The sequence below is a fragment of the Danio aesculapii genome, chromosome 20 (genome assembly GCF_903798145.1).
Source record: "Danio aesculapii chromosome 20, fDanAes4.1, whole genome shotgun sequence".
NCBI lineage: Eukaryota > Metazoa > Chordata > Actinopteri > Cypriniformes > Danionidae > Danio > Danio aesculapii.
In genome coordinates this window covers 46,451,307-46,477,651 of record NC_079454.1, presented here as the reverse complement: position 1 = coordinate 46,477,651, position 26,345 = coordinate 46,451,307, and the positions used below count along the sequence as shown (strand labels likewise).

The following is a 26,345-nucleotide window of genomic DNA, read 5'->3' as shown; positions in this document are numbered from 1 at the left end:
TGGCGGGTTGACAAAATTTGGCCGGTTTTAAAACATAACTTTGATATGCAACTTATTCAACAAACATAACTGTGTGCTCCTACTCCATTCAGCTGGTAGTGACCAGTGCATAGAGCAATCTGCTTGGGCTCACCCAAAAGAAGAGGTGAAGGAAAGTTGTATTAAAATCTGACTCCCCAGACAAATCTGACTCCCTTTCGCATCACGCAGCGTCTGCCGTTAAACTCACAGCGGTTTTGACACTTCAATATTTTTTCCGTAATTGACAGCAAGAACAAACATGGAAGCGTTGTCTGATTGACACCTAATTATGTTTAAAAGAATTTTAAACGCCAAATGGGACGAAATAATACCCCATTTCGAAAGTAAAACTTACTCTATTAGGTAATGTAATCTACACAACATTAAGTGCCGTGTGTGGGTGAGAGAGGGGCAGTGTTTTCGGTGTGATCCGGTTATGTTGTGCTTCTGTGACTGTTGGTGTTGGTTGCTGTATGGTTAAAAATTATCAAAGTTAAAGCAACTAGGTTAATTTCGATTTAAATAAATTAAAATAAAATAATAATCTAATATTTCAGGTGTTTTTTTGTGCGTTTTGGTGGGTTTTGGACAGCTTTTGGGGTGGAAAACGTCAGCTATATCTGGCAACACTGATCAGAATAGTGAAACCATTTCTACATTGTTTACTAATTGTAAGCTTGTATTTTACAGTACTCTAAAAATACTCAAAAATGTCTCTGTCAACATTTTGAAGATGTTATTTTGGCATAACATCCCTAACAAAGCTTTTTTCTCATAAATGCAAAACATTAACATAATGTTTGTTCTATAGAGAGGTTAGTTGTTAGTTTATAAATACTGGTATAAATAAATACAGATATGAAAGCATGTGAGTAACCTGTGAGCAGTTGTGTTTCAGGCAGAATCATGGCCTCGGCCGGTGAACATGGACACACCTGGGAGCTCAGCATTCAGGTGGACCAGCGGGAGGGAGACGAGGGCATGAGGTTCAAACTGCGGGTCAAAGGGGATCTGCATGTCGGCGGACTCATGCTCAAACTCGTGGAGAAGATCAGTGAGTAGTAGAAGAGCTACACGATGAATCAAAAAAAAAAACAAGTGTGTTCGTCACTATACTTAAATAGTGGTGTAACGGATCACAAATGCCACAGTTCGGATCACATTATAGTTTTTTAGCCACAGATCGGACCATTTTCGAATCAGCCAAAAAGGGGACGAGACAAATGTAACTTATAACCTGTAATTTTATTAAAAAATAAAATTAAGAAATAATCAGCTGAATAAAAATAAATGGTTAAATATTCAATACTGTGAAAAATTCACTGTTACTACTACTGTGACTGATAACGCTAAATGTTTAAATCGAACATTATAATTTGTACTACCCATATCTATTTTTAGTCTTATTTTCAATAAAGGATTAAGTTATTCACTCATAAAACTTCATGTTTCATTGTTAGATGTGTCACTTTTGAAGAATTATTAAGTGGCATATTTTTGATGGTTGGTTTTTATTTAACTACCAATTGGTGCTGCCTACAACTTAAATTTTTGAGCGTCAAGTTAAATGCAAATGACTTTTTAATCTAAGGTGATTTAATCTTAGGCTAATTTAAGGTGATTTTAATCTTTACCATAAACACCAGTGGTTTTATCCAAACTGTAATCTGTTATCCCAGTACTTCTGTGATATTTGACTGTTTGTAACTTCATAACTACCTCAAAAGATTAAAGACTGAATCTCCATCTTGTCATTTGCGTTTTCAAACACAGACTTGAATGCAGCGATTCAAAGGATTAATAAACATATGCAAATCACCATCATATGTTATTTATGTTGCATGGATGTTGAGATCCCCATCTTTTAATGATTAATTATGCAGCTTAGTGCAGCTTACTTCTAGTAATTATAATATATTGAAGTATATTACAGTGTTTCCTCTAGGATATTTTCCAGCTGTGGCGGCAGGCCTTTTTTACACAGATCTACCAACTACCTGTGGCGTTGTTTCAATGACAAATGTTGTGAGCGCAGTATTAGAAGTCAAGATCGCATTTATGTAATAGCATACGAGCATACGGATCTCTTTGCTTGCATGCCGATTTTTTCTGCTCGTGCACAAAACTTCTTGCACGTCCCCTCAAATATAAGCTGCTTTAAGAATGCGCAGATCTTCTTGTGCCCACTCAAATAAACGCTGCTGAGGTGCGATTTAGTGCGTTTATGTAACGAGTATGTCTCCAGCATTTATTAGATTTGCTAGGAATATTAATGAATGCCTCTGGTATTAATGCGTCCTGAAGTAAAGTAAAACAGCTATACGTCGTGTTTGCTGGCCTCACGTATCACACACGTGGCACAGCACTTCTACGGTTACAGAAAAGTTTGCGCTGTTATAATTCACTTACATTTTTATACGTTTTGGTGCGATTATCACCCGCTATTAAAATAATAGAATGTTTTGAATGAGAAGCTGTAATGTAGCCGTGGCGGGATGAATCTTGGCGTGGCGCCCCGCCATGGAAGAATGAATGTAGCAGAAACCATGTATTAATTGCAATTGTCTGCTTTAATGTTTCAAATAACATTTGTTAAGATGTCAAAGCAGTGGTGTAATAATGTCATTATGCATATAAATATAAACATATTTGTTACCTATTTATTAAACATAAATTTTTTACATATTTATCTTAAAAGCCCTAATTCTAGAGTGTCAAACACTGGTATGCCCATGTTTGCCTTGCGTATCTTTGTATAACCTCGTGCTCTGAGCTATTGTTCTTTGACTGAGGTGCCGTTTACTGTTGTAGAGTCTGAAGTTCACTGTGTCAACCTGAGACACGTTAGTAAAACAGATTTATCACACTACCCATTTACTATTTTATGCTTTGCCTTCATCTACTTATATTGGTCATTTATAAACATACTTTTTTAAGATTATTTATGAACAAAAGCTTTTTAAAATGTCACCAAGATTGCATTTATTTAAATAAAAAAAGAGTAAAATGATACAATTGTCAAATAATAATAATAATAATAGTAATAATATTTCTTAATGAATGTAGTTTATAATTAAATTAGGACTGTCAATTGATTTAATCACACTTTTTTGTGATTAATCATGATTAATCAAAAGCTGTATTCATTACAGAAATAAAAACACAGGCATGTAAGGGCCATTTGAATTTCAAAACAATGAATGGCAATAACAAACAAAAAGGATTTCCATGTTGGATTCTAAGTGGACTACAAAAAAAATCCAAAATACAATCATTGCAAATATGGAAAATGGAAAATAATAATAATAATAAAGTATTGAATACAAACATTTGTGCTCATTGTAAAGTTGTATTGCGAGTTGAGAACATTAATTATAAAGTAGATACAGTTTTTTGTAGTCTTTCTTAACATTTAGCCAGTTGCTAAGACAGTCCAGTCTATTCACATTATCGGGGGACATTGTGGCCAAGGGATACATCAAAGGCATGTACGAAAGACTATAGACTTCTTACAGGGACTTTGGTCACACCGTCTCTAAACATTTAATTCTAAACAGCTTTGAGGGATACGGACACCGCAAAGACTATAAAATACATATAGAATGCTTTAAAGAGACTTCTTTTGGCACAGTAAGCGATGTCAGGCATTTGCTCTTGTTGCTAGGAAACACACACACACACAGAGACAGACAACGCGGGCAGTACAGTGCACCCGGTGAGCGACTCCTCAACCTCCTCAGCGATTCATCAACACTAACGATCGCGTTCATCAAATTTGCGTAACCTAAGCATTCTAAAGTATGGCTAGTATTTTACAAGCAAGGATTCTGACACAGCAACGTGAAGCAGACGCTTTACAAAAGTTGCATGTAGGGGTAAACACGTCAAACTTAATGAAACATATGAGGGCTCATGGAAGCAACTTAAAGGCAGAGGAATGGGCTGTCTTTGACAGTTTGCGACTTCATCTGGCACTTTCACTGAGTACATTTACATGGATACCAATACTCAGATTTTATGATTGAGATAATACTCTGATTAAGAGTCGGCCATGTAAACAGCGATTTTTGATTATCTTAAAGGATCACGTGAGTCCCGAAATGTTTTTCTTTCCGTTCACCATGCGGTATCTAATTCCATTATAACAGAACTCTTCCAGCAGTCTTTACTTTTCCTCCAATAACTGTCACGGGGCATGAACAATATGTTGCTGAATGAAAGTGAACTGCTGAACTGCAGTTAAAGTCTAAAGATTAAAAATGAAACTCCCGAAATTGCATGAAACTCTGGAGGAAACGCTGGATAACCTGGTGATGCGACATTATTTGTTTCATACTGAAACTTTCCTTCTAAAAGCGCTTCCTTGGTTTAATCCAATTTTTTTGCACGTTAAACACACGTCGGCCAAAAAAAACAAAAAAAAAACCTGCAACTGCGTTAATCGCATAATATTTTTCAAATTAATCACGTGCGTTAACAAGCTAATTTTGACAGCCCTAAATTAAATGCATTCGTGTAATTTAAAGCAGATTTTTTTTTCAGTTATTTCTCCAGTCTTTAGTATCTAACAATCCTTCAGCAATCATTATAATTGCTGATTTGCTTTATAATTATTATTGGTAATCAATTAATCAATCATTAATAATGACTCTTATAATTACATAAAACATTTCATTTAGCAGGCTCTTTTATCCAAAGTGAATTTAATGAGGATTTACAGTGGGGAAAATTAGTATTAACACCATTTTTTCTCAGAAAACATATTTCTATGTTGAAATATTTTAACCAACCTACATATTTGTAGGTTGGTTAAAATATGATAGGGTACCATCCAAATTTTTAATAAAGAGTTTTTTATTAAAAACAAAATCAAACCCATATTGTAGATTATAAGTGTAATTTAACTTTTTATCATAATTCTGAGTGGTTTTGTATCATGGTTTTCACAAAAATATGAAGCAGTCAAAACAGTTTTCAACACTAATAATAGTAGTAATAATAATAATAATAATAATAATAATAATAATAAGTTTCTTGAGCAGCATATTTTAAACAACTTTCAATAAGAATTTTTTTTTATATTTCACAATTTTACCATTTTTTTTGTGTGTTTTTGGTTGTAAATGCAGCTTTGGTGAGCAAAAATACTTCTTTTTGGAAAAAAAAACAAAACTTTGTGTAGTCGGTTTAAGCGGTGTATGTTTGAGCGGGGTGGCGCATTGGCGCAGTGGGTAGTGCTGTCACCTCACAGAGGCGTGCTTCAGTTTGCCCCACAAGTCCAAAGACATGCGGTATAGGTAAATTGGGTAAGCTAAATTGTCTGTTGTGAATTAGAGTGTATGGGTGTTTCCCAGTGATGGGTTGCAGCTAGAAGTGCATCCGCTGTGTAAAACATATGCTGGATAAGTTGGTGGTTCATTTTGCTGTGGTGACCCCTGATTAATAAAAATGATGATCACTGTTGAACATAAAGAAAATGTAAATGACAGAGGAATCATTGAGGTTTATTTGACTTTGTGATGTCATCAAACATTGCCTCATATTACTGTTACTCAGCGGCCGCTGGTTTGAGCTGATTTAGTTTGGTGTAACGTCTGTTGTTGTTTAACTTCACTTTAAACCAATTCACATCAAGAACCTCCCTTTCTTGTTAATAGTCAGTTATTAGAAATGAGTTATTATAACTATCATGTTCAGAAATGTGTTAAACAGAAATTGCATGAAAAAATAAACGAGGGTCTAATAATTCAGACTTAAACTGTATATATAGAAACTGTTAAGTATTTATTGTTACCTCCCTTATTGGGTAAATCTTCCCCTGTGTGTCTAATTGTGTGTTTCAGAGGCTCCTCAGGACTGGTCAGATCATGCCATCTGGTGGGAGCAGAAGAGCTGCTGGCTGCTGAAGACTCACTGGACTCTGGATAAATACGGGATCCAGGCGAACGCTGATCTGCGATACACTCCTCAGCACAAGTCCCTCTGCATTCAGCTGCCCAACATGAAGAGCATCAAACTGCCGGTCACCTTCTCCGGCGTCGTCTTCAGAGCTGTGGCCGAGATCTGCAAAATACTCAGTAAGAGCTCCTGCAAACTGGAATCATGCACTTGTGTCGTAATTACAGTGTTGATTTATACAGTTGAGGTCAGAATTGTTAGCCGTTCCTGTTAAATTTTTATTCTTTAATATTTTCCCCAATTTCTGTTTTACTGAGAGAAGATTTCTAAACATACTAGTTTTAATAACTGATTTATTTTATCTTTGCCATGATGACAGTAAATAATATTTGACTAGATATTCTTCAAGATACTATATTTAGCTTAAAGTGACATTTAAAGGCGTAACTAGTTTAATTGTGGTAATTAGGCAAGTAATTGTATAACGATGGTTTGTTCTGTATACAACTGAAAAATATATATTGTTTAAGGGGGCTAATAATTTTGTCCTTAAAATGTTTTTTTTAATTTTTTTATTCTAGCCAAAATAAAACAAATAAGACTTTCTCCCGAAGAAAAACATTATCGGAAACACTTAAAATTCCTTGCTCTGTTAAACATCATTTGGAAAATATTTAAAAAAGAATAAATAATTTACAGGAGGGCTAATAATTCTGACTTCAACTGTATGTAATATTTTTTATTATATTTTCAGTTACTTATTAAATAAAATTGAAAACATTTATAAATAAAGTATCAAGATATTTTTCTAAAACAATAAAGGAAAAATATAGTGTTTATTTCATATTGTTGCATATAAATGATAAATCATTTTAGATTATTAATAGTTATTATCATTACTTTATTTAAAAATTGAATCTATTTCTATATTTTTCCATTTTCATCATTTCAAATTTTGAGATTTTCCCTGTAGTATTTATGTGACAATAATTACAATTGATATATATTTTTATAATTATTAATAATATTATAAACATTAAGTCCAAAATGTAATATAGTCGGTGACCCTTTTGCATATTTTATTCATGTTATATTTCGTTTTTAAGTATAAATTCAATAAATAATGTTTTATATAAACAATGTTCAGAATGTAGATTATATTTTCTATTATGTAATAAAAGAAAAATGTAAACATTTATAAATAAAGTATCAAAAAATGTCTTTTAAAAAATTAATAATACAGTGTTTATTGCATATTTTTTATTCTTTTTTTATAAATAATACTTTTAAAATTAATAGGAGTATTAATTTTGATCATTATTTTATCTTCAATTTGTGATTTTTACCTGTAATCTGTAATGTTACAATGTAATAGTTATTATAAGCAATATAAACATTAAGTGTCAGAGGTAAAAGTAAATTGTGAACATATTTTTTACATATTTTACAAGGTTTATAATTACTTATAATATTTGTTTAGAATTCATTTTTTTAAATAATTTTCTTAAGTGCTATTATCATTGTTGTTGTTTCATGAAAACATTGTCCAGGATGTAGAATATATTGTACAATTTTATTTTAAATTTGATTATTTTATTTTATTAGTTAGCATTTTTAATTATCCATTGTTTTCTTTCTCCACATTAGCTGATTCACAGCTAACCTGCTGCTATTTTTCATCTCTGTTCACAGACATTAGAAGAACTGAAGAACTTTCTCTCCTGAAACCAACAGATGAACCCAAGAAGAAAAAGAAAAAAGACAAAGGCACAGATTTAGCCACTGATGAGATATTAACCATGGACATGGCCGGAGGTATTTATCATTACAGAAACGTAAAGCTAACATATAGCAAAAAAACAAAAACATTCCATTAAAAATAATAGTGAACCAGTAAACAAAGCAATTCAAATAAATACATCCATTTAAATTTTAAAGATGCAGTAGGTGATCTGCCTAAATGCTAACCGGTTAGCAAAATATCTTTCAAATACAATCCCTCCCAATCAGGGTATCTTCCGTCCAATCCATATCCGTTTTCAAACAAAAAAAGAAAATGAAGAAAACGTTTGTTTTAACAACTGGGCCCAATGTGTTTTTATTCTGGTCTTGCTAAAACTATTTAAACAACTAAACAATAAAAAATAGTAAGTGAACAATATTAATTATTATTATTATTATTATTATTTAGGCCTACAGAAGCTCGCAAACAATCATGCAAACCAGGTGAGTTTGCAAATGGCTGTCTTTGCTCCGCATCAAGTGCACAGCTGCAGGACGTTTGGTAGCGAACTGGGCATACTATTATTATTATTATTATTATTATTATTATTATTATTAATTAGGCCTATAGTAGCTCGGAAATAATCATGCAAACTAGGTGCTGCTCGCAAATGGCTGTCTTTGCTCCACATCAGGGGCACAGCTGCAGGACGTTTGGCAGCGAACTATAACCTTATGTCTAATAAGACTGATAATTTATGTTTTTATTTAATTTTTGCATACGCAATGAATGTAAGCCTGCTAACTGATCAAATGACAGAATATATAAACTTAGTTTATATATATAATTAAATTATAATAATAATAATAATTAAAAGCCTGGATGCTGGTCCGTAGAGGGCTCTTATATTGAGGGCTACGTCACGAGCTCAGATTTGGTTGACCAATCAAAGGAAAATGGGTGTTTCAGCACCGCCTACATTTGTATAATGAATTTTGAAGTCGTTTATCCATTTTCCTACCCTAAATTAAAGAACGAAAATCGAGCCAAAATCTCTTTTTTTCAATTTTTGTGAGCAAGTGAAAAACGGAAAAACAGCAGTTTTCTTCATTTTCCTTTTTTTGTTTGAAAAACGGATATGGATTGGACGGAAGATACCCTGATTCCTCCCCTGCCATCCAAAGCCACGCCTCCTGAAATCGCAAATGCGTACATTAAAGATGACAGAGACCCACTAGACCATGTCATTCACCAGAAAACTTCATAATACTTTATAATATTACGATTCTAAAAGAAAAACTGTATTATATCTAGCAGGTTTTCAGTTGTGTAGTTAGCAAGCAAAACTTGTCATAATGTGCAATATTTCATGCATGCAAGGATCGCTGGTCTCACTCTCTCACACGCTGTCCTAAAGCGACTACTGTATGCTTAGCGGCAGCGTGCAGGGATTACACTTATTGCTAAGCCTACTTTCATGCAATTTCAGACTGGATATTCAGAGTAGCATGGTAAACAATATAGGGAGCACGTCACAGGTTGTCATTGTTCAAAAATAAACCGATGTGAATATAAAAGCAACTTCAGCTCAGTAATGCAAGCTAGGCGGAACAGTGCTATTTACTGTGTTTTGTTGTTAAATTAAATAAAAATCGACATTATCAATGCTGTAAAAGGATCTTATGAAACTGAAATAATCACATCAATCTTTCACTGGGAGATTTCAGTGGCTAAACAACACTTCTGTGCATAAAACCCATTCATAATAACAACATCTATATAAGCTTTGTGTGACTAAAATACTTTTAAAACAGAACATTACCTGTCTAACAGAAATACTTCAGCCATGGTGTCGTCCTTCCTCCAGTGTGCAAAACTAACTCCAATATTGATTCAGGATTTGAAAAAGTTTTGATTCAGCATTTGTTTTTACCACTGTCACTCATGTCTACGTGACCCCTGGCTGTGTGTACGCGCATCAGCGGATCTGCGTGAATAGGGGTGCGCAGTTGTACAAATCTACATTTGCTAACTGACAGTTTGGTGTACTTATTAGAATTATGGGAATTATCGGTCTGACAATATTTAATTGGATGAACTTTTTTTTGTTTTATACCTTACCCAGAATATAAAAATACAAATAAATACATTTAGATCATTTACTTTAATCATTACTATTGGAATGTGAAGAGACTTTCAACCAGTACAAAACATGTTTCTGAAGACGATCGCCTACTGCACCTTTAATTCTTAGATGATTTACTATACATAATTTAAATAAAAATATTATTATAATAACTTGTGCATGTAGTAAACCATAATGTTTTAAATATACAGTGCGCAGCATAATTGAGTATATCCACTTTGAAAATAAACATTTTGATCCATTTCTCAGTGAATATAGGTAATGTATTTTGGTGCATTTAAACAAAACAGATTTATTAAACAGATATATTTATTAAAATAATATTTTAGTCACCAAACATATTTAGAAATTGAAAGAAAATACAATTAAATTCATTGCAAAAAAAATTTACCTACAAAACTTCAACAAAATTTTAACTTTTTTTGCTTCTCCTGATTTTTCCTCTTTTAAATTTGTATTTAATATTTTTCTATAACATATAAATTTGGGTGTACTTGTGTTTGGACCATTATCGTAAGTTATTTTGTTAGATAAGCTCCAGATTTGGCTTCAGTACTGACTAATCTATTGTATATGCACAAATATAATATTGTATAGCTTCCTATTAAAAATATGAATTTGCGAATGAAGTTCCGACAGTTCCTAGAGAAACGGAATATTAAATGAGCAAAAAGTGGGTGTGGCATTTTTTTTTTCCACTAGGAGCTGATTGGATGAAGTCAGACAGATCAGGAAAAGGGTCTCTAGAGGGTTATTACAACCTAACAGACACCTCCTGCGCACAATTTCTGTTTGTTGCCATACGCTGTCAAAACTGACAGTTAGAGGGCAGGGTTAAATTTGTTAGCCACGGCTAATACCTCAGACAGACAGAATATGACAATTGAACTGACAAACAGGAAGTGCATTTTCAGATTACAGATTTCAAGGGCAAATCTTTTCTTTTTCTTAATAAAATGCGCAGACGAATAATTCCCATCAGACCTAGCAATGTGAGCTAACAAAATCATGTGGTTAGTTTTGATTTCATTTGTAATTGAAATAAATAATAATCTCCATTTCTTCTTTGTGCAGGAGCTCTGGGTATGTACAGTAAAACCATGACCCCGATCTATGACCCGGACAGCGGCTCGCCTGTATCCTCCACCAGTCTGTGGTACGGGGAGAGTCCGCTGACCGCCTGCCAGCCAAACCTGCCACCAGAGGAGCTCGCCAAACTGTACAAACCTCTCACCATGGAGGATAAAGCAGCCATTAATGCTGGGTAAGAGGAAGAGCACACAGACACCGCCACTCTAAACCTCCGGTGTCTGCAAGGGAAATCTTCTGCTCATTTATTTAATCAAAAACACAGTAAAAAATGTGAAATAGTATTATCATTTAAAATAATTGCTTTCTATTTGAATATGTGTTCAAATGTAATTTAATCCTGTGATTGAATTTTTACTGAACTTCAGAAATCATTCTAATGTGATTGTTGATTGGGATCAGTTATTATTGGTGCAAATCTGCAATTATTAGTGTTGATTATTATTTTTTAAAATTAAAAAGTTAAAATGATTCACCCTCCTAATTTAATTTTTATAATAAAATCTTAATTTCCTTTTTCAAATATTTCCTTAATGATTTTTAACAGAGCAATTCAGTTTTCACAGCATTTCCTATAATATTTTTTCTTCTGGAGAAAGTCTTATTTGTTTTATTTTGGCTAGAATAAAAGCAGTTTTTAATTTTTTAAACCATTTTAAAGTCCTTAAGCAGTATTTTTTTAATGTATATAGAACAAATCATCATTATTATAATGACCTACCTAATTATACTAATTAAGCCTTAAGTGAAGTTTCATAAACTAATTTCGAGAGGAGCACGTGATATGATTGAGCACGTCTGGCCACTCATCTGTAATCAATAATAATCCAACCAGTGTGATCCTAGTTTACAATAAATGGATCATTTTTTCCCTACTGCTCTATCTTCGTTTGGAAGAATCCCCCCTTCCACCCCATCTCCTCCTTTTCTTCCCTTTTCTAAAGGGGGAGCTCTCGAGACCTACCTGATCTCGGATCTCCTGATATGCTTATCGACCGGGCGGGAGCCCTGGGCTCAAATATCTCCGAGCTCAGAGTTCTCTCCCGGGACAGCATGTCAAACCTGCTTTAAACGCCAAGCATATCTAAGTGGGAACTCTTGAAATGCCACTTTAAGCTGTATAGAAGTGTCTTGAAAAATATCTAGTCAAATATTATTTACTGTCATCATGGCAAAGAGAAAATAAATCTGTTATTGGAAATGAGTTATTAAAACTATTATGTTTAGAAATGTGTTGAAAAAAATCTTTCTGTTAAACAGAAATTGGGGGGTGGGATATAGGGGGGCTAATAATTCAGGAGACCTAATAATTCTAACTTCAGTTGTATTTGTGAATATATATTTATTATATGCATTAGGGGTATAACGGTACACTTAAATCACAGTTTGAAATGTACCTCAGTTTTGGGGTCACGGTTCAAGTTTTTGTTACAGTCAGCTACAGAAAGTACTGAAAGATTCTTATGATGCAAAAGTACAAAATAAAACAACACAAAAAAACAACATTCTCCTGAAACAACAGAAATACAATAATTGTGTATGCAATTTAAGATTTAGTAAGCATTAAATCTGAAATGTTATTTATAGGGCTATCAAATGATTAAAAAAATTATGTAATTAATCACACTTTTTTTGTAATTAATCATGATTATCCATGAAACAAAATTAACGTAATTAATCATGATTAATCACAAAACGCCATATTTAATACAGAAATAAAAACACAGCCAATGCCAATAACAAACAAAAATGATTTCCATGTTGGAATTCTAAGTGGACTACAAACACACACACACACACACACACACAGAGAGACAACGGTGAGCAAGGGTTTCCTTCAGATTCATCATCACTAACGATCACGTTCATCAAATTTGCTTAACCTAAGCGTTTTAAAGTATGGCTGTATTTTACAAGCAAGGATTCTGACACAGCAACGTGAAGCAGACGCTTTACAAAAGTTGCGTGTAGGGGGAAAACACGTCAAGCTTAATGAAACATTTGAGGGCTCATGGAAGCAACTTAAAGGCAGAGGAATGGGCTGTCTTTGACAGCTTGCGATTTCATCTGGCACTTTCACTGACATGGACACCAATACTCCACTTTTATGATTAAGATAATACTGATTAAGAGTCGGCCATGTAAACAGCGATTTTTGATTTTCTTAAAGGATCACGCGAGTCCCGAAATGCTGAGGTTTTTCTTTCTGTTCGCCATGCGGTATCAAATTCCATTAAAACATTCTGACTGAAAATGTGCTGAATAAAAGTGAACTGCTGAACTGCAGTTAAAGTCTAAAGATTAAAAATGAAACTCCCGAAGTTGCATGAAACTCTGGAGGAAGCGCTGGCAGGTCGGAGCACTCACTCTGGTCCCCCACGCTCTGCAATTGGTTGGGGAAATTCCAAATCAAACCAAAACAAACCATTTCAACTGGCTTAAGATTGGCAATCAAAATTTGGGAGAAAATTTGTAACCTGCAGAAGCTGGGAGGTTTAAAAAAAAAGAGTGTATTCACCGATGGTCAAGATGATTTGAAGTACCTGGATCAGGCTGTGTGATTAGTTTCACCAGTTGTTATCTAGGAATAAAATATATTGGAATGTTGTGACTGACTAATTAGATTAAAGTATTCCAGACAGCCATGTAGTTACATAAGGTAATGTATTTATTAACATCAACAAGCAATGACCAATACATTAATTACAGTATTTATCCATGTTTGTTAAAACAAAGTTTTACTGAAAGTGAAACCAAAAAAATCCTAATATTTAAAAAGCAAGTGACTGTGTGTGTGTGTGTTTGTGTGCACAGATGGCTGGATTCATCTCGTTCGCTGATGGAGCAGGGGATTCAGGAAAACGACAGACTCCTGCTGCGATTCAAGTACCACTGCTTCTTTGACCTCAACCCAAAGGTAAACCACATAAGCAGGCTTCCCACAGGTCATGGTATTTCAGGAAAACCATGGAATTTTGAAAGGTTTATTTCAGACACTGATTTTTTACATTGAGGATATTTAAATCATGATTTACCTGGTTTCTGGAACAGGAATTGAACCCCGGTCAGCTCCGCTCTTTGTCCCAAGTCCGTAAAAACTGTCCCTACTGAGGTAAACGGTCAGCGTTACCCATCCGTAGCATTAATTTTACACACAAAATGTAGCCATATGTATCCACGACCACATATTTCTTGGTTCTCAAAAATGTAGCCGATACATGCCCAGGGCTACATATTTGGGGAACTGCAAATACACCCCTGGCATAAGTACGGCTACATTTTCTGTGTTAAATAATCTCTAAGGGGTGGTATGATGCCGGCAACAACTTCTGTTCCTTTTCGTGCTGATTCTGACCGCTCACCCTTGTATAGACGTGTTTTCCAGTGTGATCAGTTTGCTTGGTAGCTCACCCTGTACGGTATCGGGACACAGAGTCGACTGGGGAGTCTACTGGGAGTCCCGCAAAGGATGGTTCCAGAAGCCAGGTTATAACAAAAGCTGTGTGAATTTGTGGTGAAAGTATGTGGCCGTGATGCACTTCTCTTTACTAGTTCGCGTTTGAAAAGACTATCGGTTGGGTTTAGGGAGGGGAGAGTGAGGGTTGGCGTGTAAGAAAAGGAAGTGCAAGTGACAAATGTGGGCCAGAAACATATTTGAGATTGTCACAAATGTACACAGCAGCCTCTAGTGGATTTGTGAAAAAAATAAACTGCAAGCAGATTTCGCCTCTGCCACATATTTCACTGTTCCCATAAATGTAGCCCTGGGCACATACTGTATTTCTAATGAGCCTGGGTTGGGAAATTCAACTTTTAGTCAGTCAATGTCATGGAAAAGTCAGGGAATTTGACGTTTGGCGTAGAATTGCAACCCTGAGTGGTGTCACTCAAATGTTCATGAATGACAGAATTAATTGGCCCATGTCTAAATCAGCACGTGTGTGGTGTTTTTCTTCTTGTAGTATGATGCTGTGAGAATCACGCAGCTTTATGAACAGGCCAGATGGGCAATCCTGCTGGAGGAGATCGACTGCACCGAAGAGGAGATGCTCATGTTTGCATCCCTACAGGTACAGACTGGAGGTTTTTTATTTACATTTTAAATTTAGTCATTTAGCAGATGCTTTTATCTAAAATGAAGTACAAATGAGGATAGTAGAATCACTTCAGGTCACCAGAGAGCAGCGATATATAAATACTATGAAAAGTCTGTTTATTTATTTACATTTTTTTATTAGTGTATTTTTTAACCCTTGTGTATTGTTCAAATTGACTACCCTTTCGTTATGTTGGTGGCTTGTTTTGCCCCATTGACTTTCATTATAATGACATTTTTTGATTGCAAAGCCATCACACCAAATAATCATGCATTCTTGATTGTTGGTGTTTTTCCCTGCTGGGAAGAGGTAAAACTTTTCATTTGTACTGTTGATCATCAGTTGGCACCATGAACCCTTTAGATAGGCCTGTGAAAAAAATGTTTCTGGCTTTTATATGGAGTTCTATGGAGCAGGGCCGGGGGGTGGCCCGGTGGCTAGACCCACTGCCCCTCTCACCCTGTACCCCCACACCCCCACTTTGCGAGATTCTCACGTCCGTCACAACCCCTTCCCCACTTAGCGTGATTCACGAGACCATAAAGCCCTGTGAGCACCTGCCCATTTAAGAGTCTGTGCACGGCACTACTATGGAGTACAAGAGCAGATTATAGTGTGTGTGTGTGTGTGCATAAATATACATTACATTAATGTTTTTCTGTGTTTGTATATGGAAAAAAAATATTAAACACAATACATTTTTTTCTCATGACTTCATAATGTATAACTTTTTATATTTTTAAGCATTAAACTTGCCCTTTTACCACAGTAAACACCAAAGTGTCTTCTTTCCAATGATACCATTTGTGTTTGTAGCTTACTGAGCTCAAGAACTGTTACTATTTAAAGTAAGGTAGGTGTAAATCCCCAAAAGTGAGTGCTTGAAAATGCAAAATTTTGCCTTGGAAACAAGCAGAAATAAAATAAAAACATTTCTGAAATGTATTTTTATTTTTAGCTATTCTAGTATATAAAGTTAATATAAAGAAAAAAGCAAAGAAATTGACTATTTCAGTGAAAGGGAATTTCAGTTGAAGTTTATTTATTTCAAGTAACAAAAATTATACTGATTTTAGCATTATTTATCAAGTCATCAAGGTAAGCTACATAAATAAGCAGTGTTTCCTTTGGAAATTGAAATATAAAGGTTTACTTTTTTACTATAGTATATTTAATTCAGTTAAAGCTTACGTTATTTTTAAGTAACACAAATTGTTTGTCGTTATTTTAACGCATCAAGGTAAACTAAATTAAAAAAGAGGCATGCTCTCTTGCCAACTAGCTGAAATAGAATGAATTCAATGTCAGTAAAAGTTACATAATAAAAGTTTTAATGATGGCCGATTGGCTTATCTGAGAGGTATGCTCTACTGTCAAGCAGTATTTTGTGTCATGACAGAGTAGATGGTGTTGATTTACAGTCAATTCTTTAGCACGGATATTTCTTGCCTGAAGCTATGAGCTAACTTTCTTAAAGTACAAAAGACGTGACATTCCTCAGCGAACACAAGATAGAGTTTACCTGCACAGTGAGGTGAAGCGTAGGTGAGCATGGCACTAATACATGAGGAATGTGAAAAATAAAATCTTTAAAAAACACATAAATGGAATTGCTTTCATACTGTACACACTTGTTTGGCTGAATGCAATTTAAGCATTGCACATTGAATATATTCCTGCTTTTCACCAACTTATTAGCACATTATTAACCCTTGTGTATTGTTCAAATTGACTACCCTTTTGTATTGCATTGACTTTCATTATAATGACATTTTTTGATCGCAAAGCCTTGACACCAAATAATCATGCATTCTTGATTGTTGGTGGTTTTCCCTGTTGGGAAGAGATGCTATTTGTACTTTTTGCTGTTGATCATCAGTTGGCAGCATTAACCCTTTAGATAGGCTAAACTATTTCTATGGATTATAAAAGCAAATTATAGTGTGCATGCATAAATACACTTACTATGTTTACTATGTATATAAAATTGAAATAATAAAGTTCAATTCACAGCTTGTCTGTTGTTTTGCTAATCAAGATTACTGTTGTGAATCTTAATTGTTTAAAGGGTTAGTTCATCCAGAAATTCTGTTATTCAACATAGGCTCTTTCTGAAAACATACCCCTATTTACATTTGTGGAGATCCCGAATTATGTAGCCAGAAGTACGTATGGCTGCATTTCGTCTGAAAAATAAATGCTACGGGGCGGTGAGACGTTATGATGTTATTGCGCTTACCAGCTGACCACTTACCTTCGTATGGACGACTTTCCTGTTGTTACCAGTTTGTCCAGTAGCTTGCTGTGTATGTCAGCGTGCTTGAGACGGAGGGAGGAGTTGACCACGATGACGGGGCTCGAGTCTGGCGAAGAACGGTTCCAGAAAGTGCAAAACAGAAGCCAAAAAATAAAATAAACAACTAAATAACAGGGTGAGAACGTGGTAAAATCTGAACACGGGGTAAAAATCAGGCAAGGGCTTTTCTGGATTGCTTTTGAAAACACTGTCGGTTGGATTAAGGGAAGTGAGTGAGTGGGTCAGCGACCTCTGGTGGATTTACGCGAGAACCGCAGGTGTGAATTGCACTCGTGAGAGAAATTTGAGAAAAACGTACACAGTGGCATCTGGTGGATTCATAAAAACAAAAACTGCAAAAAAACGTACCTCCTGGGACATATTTGGCACTCTTCAGAAATGTTTATAGGGGTACGTTTTCAGAATGAGCCTGGGTTGCTGTTTTTAAATACCCACCCTCATGTCGTTCCAAACACCTGAGACCTTCGTTCATCTTCAGAACACAAATTAAGATTTTTTAGATGAAATCCAGGAGCTCTCTCATCCTCCAAAGGTCCCAAAATGTTCAAAGTCTTGAAAAGGAATTAAAAACAATATCAAAATAATTAATTTGACTTCAGTGTAATCATACAAAGCTCTAAGAACACTTTAGGTTGCTAAAAAAAACTCTTTCCCTTGAACTAATCCTTTATTTCTTAATTTTTCTCAGTATCACATCTGTAAACTGACCTTATCGACGGAGCCACTGGACAATTCAGATGAGACAGAGATTGATGAAGTGGAGGCTGCGCTTTCAAACTTAGAGTCTCATCTGGAAGGACGAAACGCTGATAAGATCCTGGTATCACTGACTTTAATGGCATTAGGATTAGAGTTATGTTATATCTAGAACCTGGCTGAAATTTAGTGATGTATTATAATAGAAAACAATGTAACTTTATTTTAAGGTGACATAGTTACAGTGTAACTATTTATTTAACTACTGAGTAATATTAATTAATGACATGTCCGTACTATATGGTTGTGGTTAGAATGTGAGTTAGGTTTAGGTTAAGTTACATGTAATTATGCATAATTCATTGTAATTACTATAGTAAGTGCATTGAACGTGTAACTATGTCACCTTGAATAAAAGCGTTACCCAAAACAGTTCTTTAAAATTGTAAAGATTCTCTGTAGTAATGTTATTACTGTATTTTTATTTAAATAAATGCTTTTTTATATGCTGTATGAATAGTAAAATGTGCTTTTCCTTCCAGGAAGATATAACGGATATTCCAAAGTTGGAAGATACACTCAAACTGTTCAGGTGAGATTCAAATTGATGATAAAAATAAAGGATTATTTAAGTTTTAATTAAGTTTTAAACACTATTTTAGTGTTATGTTAATATTAAAGCAAAGCAGGTTCTTAAATAATCAAAAAAAAATTTTTTTGAGAAGTGAATGATGTAAAACACACTATTCACAATAACTCACCTAAACAAATATTAAGCATTCACAATCTACCAGAACCAACCTGTACTACAATTTTTTTTTGACATGATGATAATACTATGACAATTTGGTACTGTTTAAGGAAAGAAAAATGATGGCAAAGATGTTTAATAAAGCTTCAGTTGTTGTTTTTCCCCCCTCTACATTATAAAGCTTTCTGTTTATTTATTTATTTTTCTGAGCACAAAATTATGTCTAACATATATATTTTTAAATGATTTACAGAAGACACCAACTCATTTGTTATTTTTGGACGTATTAAAAGCTTTATTTTAAGATCACAGTGTTGCAACAAATCCTACTAACACTAAATCTTAAAACCACTATGTTTTAAAGGAAACATATTTTAATAATTTAAAGTATAATTTAAAAAAGTATGATTACTTATTCTTTTATATATTTTAGTAATAAGAATAAATATGCTGTTTCATAAACCTGTTATGCACAATGAGAAAGGAACATTATTTCACACATATTTTGACATTTTATTATATATATATATATATATATATATATATATATATATATATATATATATATATATATATATATATATATATATATATATATATATACGCAGTTGAAGTCAGAATTATTAGCCCCCTTTGAATTTTTTTTCTGTTTTATATATTTCCCAAACGATGTTTAACAGAGCAAGGAAATCTTCACAGTATGTCTGATAATATTTTTTCTTCTGGAAAAAGTCTTGTTTGTTTTATTTCGGCTAGAATAAAAGCAGTTTTTAATTTTTTAAAAACCATTTTAAGGTCAAAATAATTAGCCCCCTTAAGCAAATTTTTTTTCAAAAGTCTACAGAACAAACCATCATTATACAATAACTTGCCTAATTACCTTAACTTTGTTAAATAGCTTGATTATAATTGTAAACTTGTTAAGTGAAATGAGGATTCATTTTGGAAAGTAAAATTAAAGAAATAACAGACAACTAAAATGAAAGTACAAATATATATACAAATAAGTAGGCCTAAAAAAATAAATAAAACAGTGTTTTCGCCTAAATGTAGAGAGATGTACAGTGTTTGTTATTTTAAAGTGATAGGACTAAGACAGTCAATAAATAAGCTTTTTCATTTACAGTTTTCATTTGCATTTTTGTTGCTAATTATATTTTACAATCTCATTTTATGTCTCAATTATTGTACATAAATAATAAATGAATATTTAAATAGGCCTCAATAATAAATTTTTTAAACACATTACCAGCGAAACACAGGGAAATAGTCCGGCGCATGGTCTAAAGAGCTCTTAGGTTGATTGCTACTTCATCGAAAGCATAAAAACAAATTAACCTACCACAACCAGAGCACTAAAATTATAATAAATACATTTTGCTGCAAGACATAAATTAAGTCCCGCAAGTTTATTTTTAATAATACAGTTTCAGTTCAGTTTTTTTTTTCAAAACTTTGTTCGCCTTCAAATTTATTTATTTTTTTGTTGTTCTTTACTAGTAATGGTTCAGTTTCTTTTGTATTTTAAATTCAATTTCAGTCACCTTGCATATGCATATGAAATATTATGCATGCATAACAGCGTAAAAAAAGGAGAAAGCTGTCAAAAGTTATCGCTAATTCATCAAAATTAGCTATATTATAAACACTTCATCAAAACAGTCTGTCTATAGGTTAGTCTATTTTTTAAATAGGCCTAATATAATTTAAACGAAAGCTACATAGTGGGATATGTTATTTTAATTCACCGTAATTGACCCATATTCATAATAGATGTACAAAAAGTGCTTTTGCTTACATATTCTGTGGCATTTGAGCGTAGATTTACAATTAAAGTTTATTATTTTTTTCTGTTCATTTTCCACTCTACAGGCCCAAGCGACTGACGTTAAAGCCATATAAGGAGTATTGGTTTGTTTTTAGGGACACCACCATTTCTTATTTCAAAAACAAAGATTCTGCCAATAAGGAGCCCATTGAGCAGCTTCATTTACGAGGTGAGTAGCCAATCAGAGAGCATGTCATACACTTAAATGCATATGCAGAGCGATCATTAACATTATTAATTAATGTACAGGATGTGAGGTCATTCCTGATGTCAATGTGACTGAGAGGAAATTCGGCCTCAAGCTGCTATTGCCCGCAGCTGACGGGATGAATGAGGTTTACATTCGCTGCGATAACGTGAGTTTATATCTCTGATTTGCATGCAGATAGTGGTACATGACTTTAAAAAAATTACATTCAAGAAACATTTAGGTGTAATAAATATTTCAAGATAAACATTTACTGGAGCACTTTAGGTTGAGTAACGTTCTATATAAATATAAACAACTGCTCCTCATAAGCAACTGCTGCTTATTCTCACTACATCTTACTATAAGAGCCATAAAAGCCTGTGAAGATTTGACACTCAATAAATACCATGCACAAACATTTGTATTTAGATGTAAATATATGAGCAATATCCCACTTGTAACAGTGCAAGATAGATGTGTATCGGCACTGGTGGGAGATGTACGTTGGCTCGAGGCCGCAGGCTGAGTGCCCTAGTGTCCCACCAGAGACAGTATATAGCCATATCGCACTGCTGTGAGTGGGATATTGTGTTTATACAACAGTTATACGGCATAATTGTGTATATAGAGAGTCTCAAAATCCTTTTGTATGAGGGACTACTTTCTTCTGTCATTCATTCACATCTGCAGCTGATGTCAGAACAGCAGAAACTGTTGCTAATTCACCAACGTCACTTTAGAGTATTTGAATGATTCTCAAGCGTAATGTCTAAAGTGATTTTGCTGACATTTTAAGATTATAAGGCTGAACGGCATGAAATGCCATCAGTCTAGAAACATTTCCCAGTAATTCTCTGTGGCAAACAGGATATTAAAATAATTAACCCAGAAAAAACAAAAGCAAAGCAAACACTAGGAGATTAATATGGTATAAATACAGCACTACACCATACAAAAGAGAGAGATTAACTTAGAATGTCACTTACCACGTACCAGCATCAGAAAACACTGTTTTTCTCCCCTAAAGACTTATTATGCTCTCTCTGTCGCCATCTTGTGGCGAAACGTCAACCGTCTTTGCTCTGCTTAGTATGACTAGTTGATGGCTGCTGATGTGCTGAATCTCCAAAATTATAAATATTTAAAATAGGCACTAACCTTATAAATAAACTGCATAGTTTTGTTTCGCATCAAAATGCATCAAAAGCATAAAAATAAATTGACCTACCTCAAGCAGATCACTAAAATTATAATAAATACATTTTTCCGCAGGACATAAATTAAGTCCCGCAAGTTATTTTTATTAATATAGTTACAGTTTTTTTCAAAACATCAATGTTCTCCTTCAAATTGTTTTATTTTTCATAATTTCTATCAAAACAACTACATTCTCACCCAAAAAAGCCTCAAAAGTACAAAACAAAACATACACAAAGCAGCGCGTTCTCCTAAACCTAATGAACTAATACAAAGATTAATCTCGGTGTTGAGTATGTACATCACGCGACTTATTCACTCCTACAACCTCTAGAGTTATAACTCGAACATGTCAGTTAACTGGACAAGTTCACAAGCAAACACATTGCAATTTCAGATCTCAAAACTTTAGACAAGAGAATTAAACACAAGCAAAACACATTCTCTCAGACTAGTCCTCGCAAGAGAGACTGTCCTCAGAGACCCACAGAAAGAGTAAGAGCGAGATGGAAATAGATAAAGAGAGAGAGAGAGAGATCGGCATTGCAGTTTGGGCTCGGCTTTTAAACGCTACGCCGACCAACGATTGGTGGCACAAACCCAGCATCAGCGGCCAACGTCATCAGCACGATATGAGGATTCTCCAATGCTGTTCGTACCTGTAACACACGCATGAAACGACACACCCACATACAAACAAACGCACACACATATACCCAAAATACGTTCTGCAAGCGAACGTAACAAAAGTGCGTTATGTTGTCCAACAGCTGCAATATTTGTCAAACTGTAGTGAGTTGTTTAGTCCCTCTTTAATCCTAGTGTGGGCATAGTAATAAATAAGGGTGAAGTGCCTGTAAGAGTGCTGATGTGGCTTTAATATCACGGCTGTCAGCCAATCAGATTTGAGAACCAGATTCGAGAAGTTCATATGCTTGGCCTTACAGGGTTACATTAAAATTCTCACAAGCATTGAAATGTAGGATTTTGCATTTATAATTATAGTCCTCTACTAAGAAGAAGTGTCTTGTGAAATCCAGGAAACTCAGTATGCCAAGTGGAAAGCTGCCTGTATTTTGGCATCCAAAGGCAAGACGATGGCCTACAGCTCGTACCGCACCGAGGTGAAGAACATCCAGTCGTTCCTGCAGATGAAGAGTCTCGCTCCTCCTCCTGGTCAAGCGGCGCCTGATGTAGAGTCTATGGAGATGAACCCAGAGTGCTTTGTTTCTACGCGATATGCTAAGAAGTTCAAGACCAAACAGGTCAGATCACAATCTCAGGACCAGATTTCACACGTCTTCATTATGACATCAGATTATTGTTTGTTTTGTTTTTGTGTTTAGTTATGTTTGCATTAGGGCTGCACGATATTGGTAAAATCAGACATAGTGATATTTTGTTTTCAGTGATAAATATTGTGATATGAATAGAATTACACCAGATGACTTAAATAACTCTATTTGGGGGAAAAAATCTTGAATTTAGATTGATGTAGAGGTGTAAATCATGTATAAAAAATAATAAACAACATGCAAGCAAGAATAATTACCAGAGAGCAAAGAAAAAAGTCAAACAAACAGTGCTTTATGGTTTTCCGGAGAGTCCAAACAGTATTTAGGCACTGAAATTGAATAATGAAATGTCAAATAACACTGTATAGTATTGGTATAGTATTAAAAAAATCAATAAAATTAGTACATTTTTGTGCCCGAATGCTGAAATGCCATTAAAGAGCCCCTATTATGCATTAAAAAGGGTCAAATTTTGGTTTTGGGGTCTCTGCATGCAAGGTCAAAAAACACTTTCATTGTCTTATATGCATTTATTTTTACCTAATTATCCTAACGACTCCCATATGATTCGTTCAGCGATTCATTTGTTCCCAAACCCCTCCTTTGCGTGAAGCTAATCTGCACTGATAAGACCGATGACAGTCTGTTGTGATTGGTCGACAGCGTTCAGCGTGAGACAGGGAGAAATGCCCACCACGGCTTATCAACAATTTTGAAGTAGTCAGAGTGCAGAGTGTATGTGTGAGCATATCTGCCAACACTCCCGGGAGTCTCCTGTATTTCAGACCCATCTCCGGCCACCCTCTCGTTTTGTTATTTCACCAGGAAAACGCCTGTAATTTCAACCTTAACCATGGCTTTAGACGCAATATGAGAATATAAAGAGTTAACCAGAGACAGTACAAACGGTTACAAGTAACAAAGCACAATTAAATACATAATTTGCAAGCTAGAGATAACAAGGAGGCAACCATTTTAATTGCGCGTACTTGAAATGGAGGAAGAAACTGATCCATGAACTGTGTACTGATAAAGTTCCTATCAAGTCTCATATGGTTTTTTCTCATCCTTCCTTTAACAAACGGCTGACGAATCCCCCTGTGTAAGCGTTTAGATTCAGAAAAATGACGGGAACAGTACAAGGCTGGGGCTATAATGCTGAGGTATTTTTGCAAAAATAAACCTCAACCACTCACTCTTCACATTCTCATCTTTGGATAGAGAAAATAACACTAACTTTCCCCTCACACTTCCAATAATATCCACCAGAGCATAGCGTCTTTGCGACAAGATTCAACCGGTCTGCTACAGTGTTCTTCTTTTTCTTTGCTGTGTTTGCGCGTGGGGCCGGGGGTTTCAATTTTTCTGGGTTTGTGTACGCAACAAATGGCTGGGGCTTAAGTTCTGCATCAACGTCACGCCAGCATGGCTAAAGACTCATTATCGAGACAATTCATTTCAAGCAGACTCTTTTATAGATGAATCAATAGTTTTAAGCACGGCGCACTTTCAGATTACTTTCAGATTTAAGCCTTAGCTGGATATTTCAATTCACTTAGAGCTGTGTAACACACTGCATGAAAGGGCATTTTCAAAAACCCATAATAGGGGCTCCTTAAAATTTATGCAAATGATAAAGATTCACTCTGTTATGGTTATACTTTGCAATGACTACACAAAGTCTCATGTATTCTCAGTTGTTGTGCTGATCAACATTGCAGATCCTGCCATGTGATTATTGCGGACAATGTTGAAACAATATATTGTGCAGCTCTAGTTTTCATCCACCAGTTTTAATGCACAGGGTTAAATTCAATATTTGTTCTCATTACAGCTGACCACACGAATCTTGGAGGCCCATCACAATATTTCCCAGCTTTCCCTTATGGAGGCTAAAATGCGTTTCATTCAAGCATGGCAGTCCCTGCCTGATTTTGGCATCAAGTACTATATTGTCAGGTATTTTTGCTGAATTGTTTATTTGTTATTGTGTATGTAAAACATTGATGGTTCAAATCAGTGGGCTATATGCACAACAAGTGTTTTTTTAGCCACAGATAAACTTCAGGTGAGAGGTTAATGTGACTATTTTCAATTTAATAATGTTTCTTTTACAGCAACGTTGTTGTAATTTAATTTAAATACAAAATAATTAAATATTAATTTAGTTGTTCAAGCGAAAAACAAGATAAAAGTATTTCCTGTAATTTATTTCGGCTAGAATTTTTAGTTTTTTAAAACCACTTTAAGGTCAATATTATTAGGCCCCTTTGATTGTCTACAGAACAAACCACAGTAATAACTTTCCTAATTAACCTAACTTGCCTAATTAACCTAGTTAAGTCTTTAAATATTTCTTTAAACTGAATACTAGTATCTTGAAAAATATCTAGTCAAATATTATTTACTGTCATCATGGCAAAGATAAAATAAAAAAGTTACTAGAAATGAGTTATTAAAACTATTATGTTTAGAAATGTGTTGAAAAAATCTAAAAAATAAGGGGGGGGGGTCTAATAATTCAGGAGGGCTTCAACTGTATGTCCCTTCAGTAATGAAATGCAATTAATGTGTGTTTCATGTGGCACAGATTCAGAGGAAGCAAGAAAGATGAGCTGTTGGGGATCTCCTACAACAGGCTGATCCGCATCGACATGTCCACTGGTCTACCAGTGACCACCTGGAGGTTCTCCAACATGAAACAGTGGAACGTCAACTGGGAGATTCGACAGGTCAGTCAAGTGCTGAAAATACAATACTATAAAATATTTATTTATAAAGCACATTTCAAAGTTAACCAAAGTGCTGTACAAAGGAGTACTAAAGACAGAGAAGAAAAAAAAATAAAAGGAAACAATAAGTAAAAGCATTAAAGAAACAGTAATCAAGGAGTATTAAACAACTTCTTGGGTAAAGTTAATTTGTAAAAAATACATGCTTCAGTGAATCAAATATATCCATTTATTTAGATTTATTAATCAAATGTATTAATAAAACATGTTTTCAGTGTTTTGAGGGATATTTAGTGTATTTTGACCTACAGTACAGTGCTTCCCCCACATCCCAATCCCAATTCTATTTTTGTACCCATACCCCT

The 26,345-nt window shown here is 34.6% G+C and overlaps 1 protein-coding gene across 2 annotated transcripts in view; it reads left to right on the top strand.

Moving 5' to 3' along the window:
- Positions 1–26,345, top strand: part of fermt1 (FERM domain containing kindlin 1) — a 30,164-nt gene that overhangs the window by 2,163 nt on the left and 1,656 nt on the right. The window contains exons 2-14 of one of the 2 annotated variants that reach the window (XM_056445385.1): positions 909–1,075; positions 5,865–6,098; positions 7,612–7,734; positions 10,863–11,052; positions 13,692–13,794; positions 14,840–14,947; positions 17,980–18,111; positions 18,530–18,579; positions 20,611–20,735; positions 20,816–20,922; positions 22,994–23,218; positions 25,083–25,207; positions 25,839–25,980. In XM_056445385.1, coding sequence (XP_056301360.1) covers positions 928–1,075; positions 5,865–6,098; positions 7,612–7,734; positions 10,863–11,052; positions 13,692–13,794; positions 14,840–14,947; positions 17,980–18,111; positions 18,530–18,579; positions 20,611–20,735; positions 20,816–20,922; positions 22,994–23,218; positions 25,083–25,207; positions 25,839–25,980 — 1,812 coding nt within the window. In that variant the 5' untranslated portion in view covers positions 909–927. The remainder of the gene's footprint in view (positions 1–908; positions 1,076–5,864; positions 6,099–7,611; positions 7,735–10,862; positions 11,053–13,691; positions 13,795–14,839; positions 14,948–17,979; positions 18,112–18,529; positions 18,580–20,610; positions 20,736–20,815; positions 20,923–22,993; positions 23,219–25,082; positions 25,208–25,838; positions 25,981–26,345) is intronic. The other variant, XM_056445386.1, reaches the window with a different exon arrangement.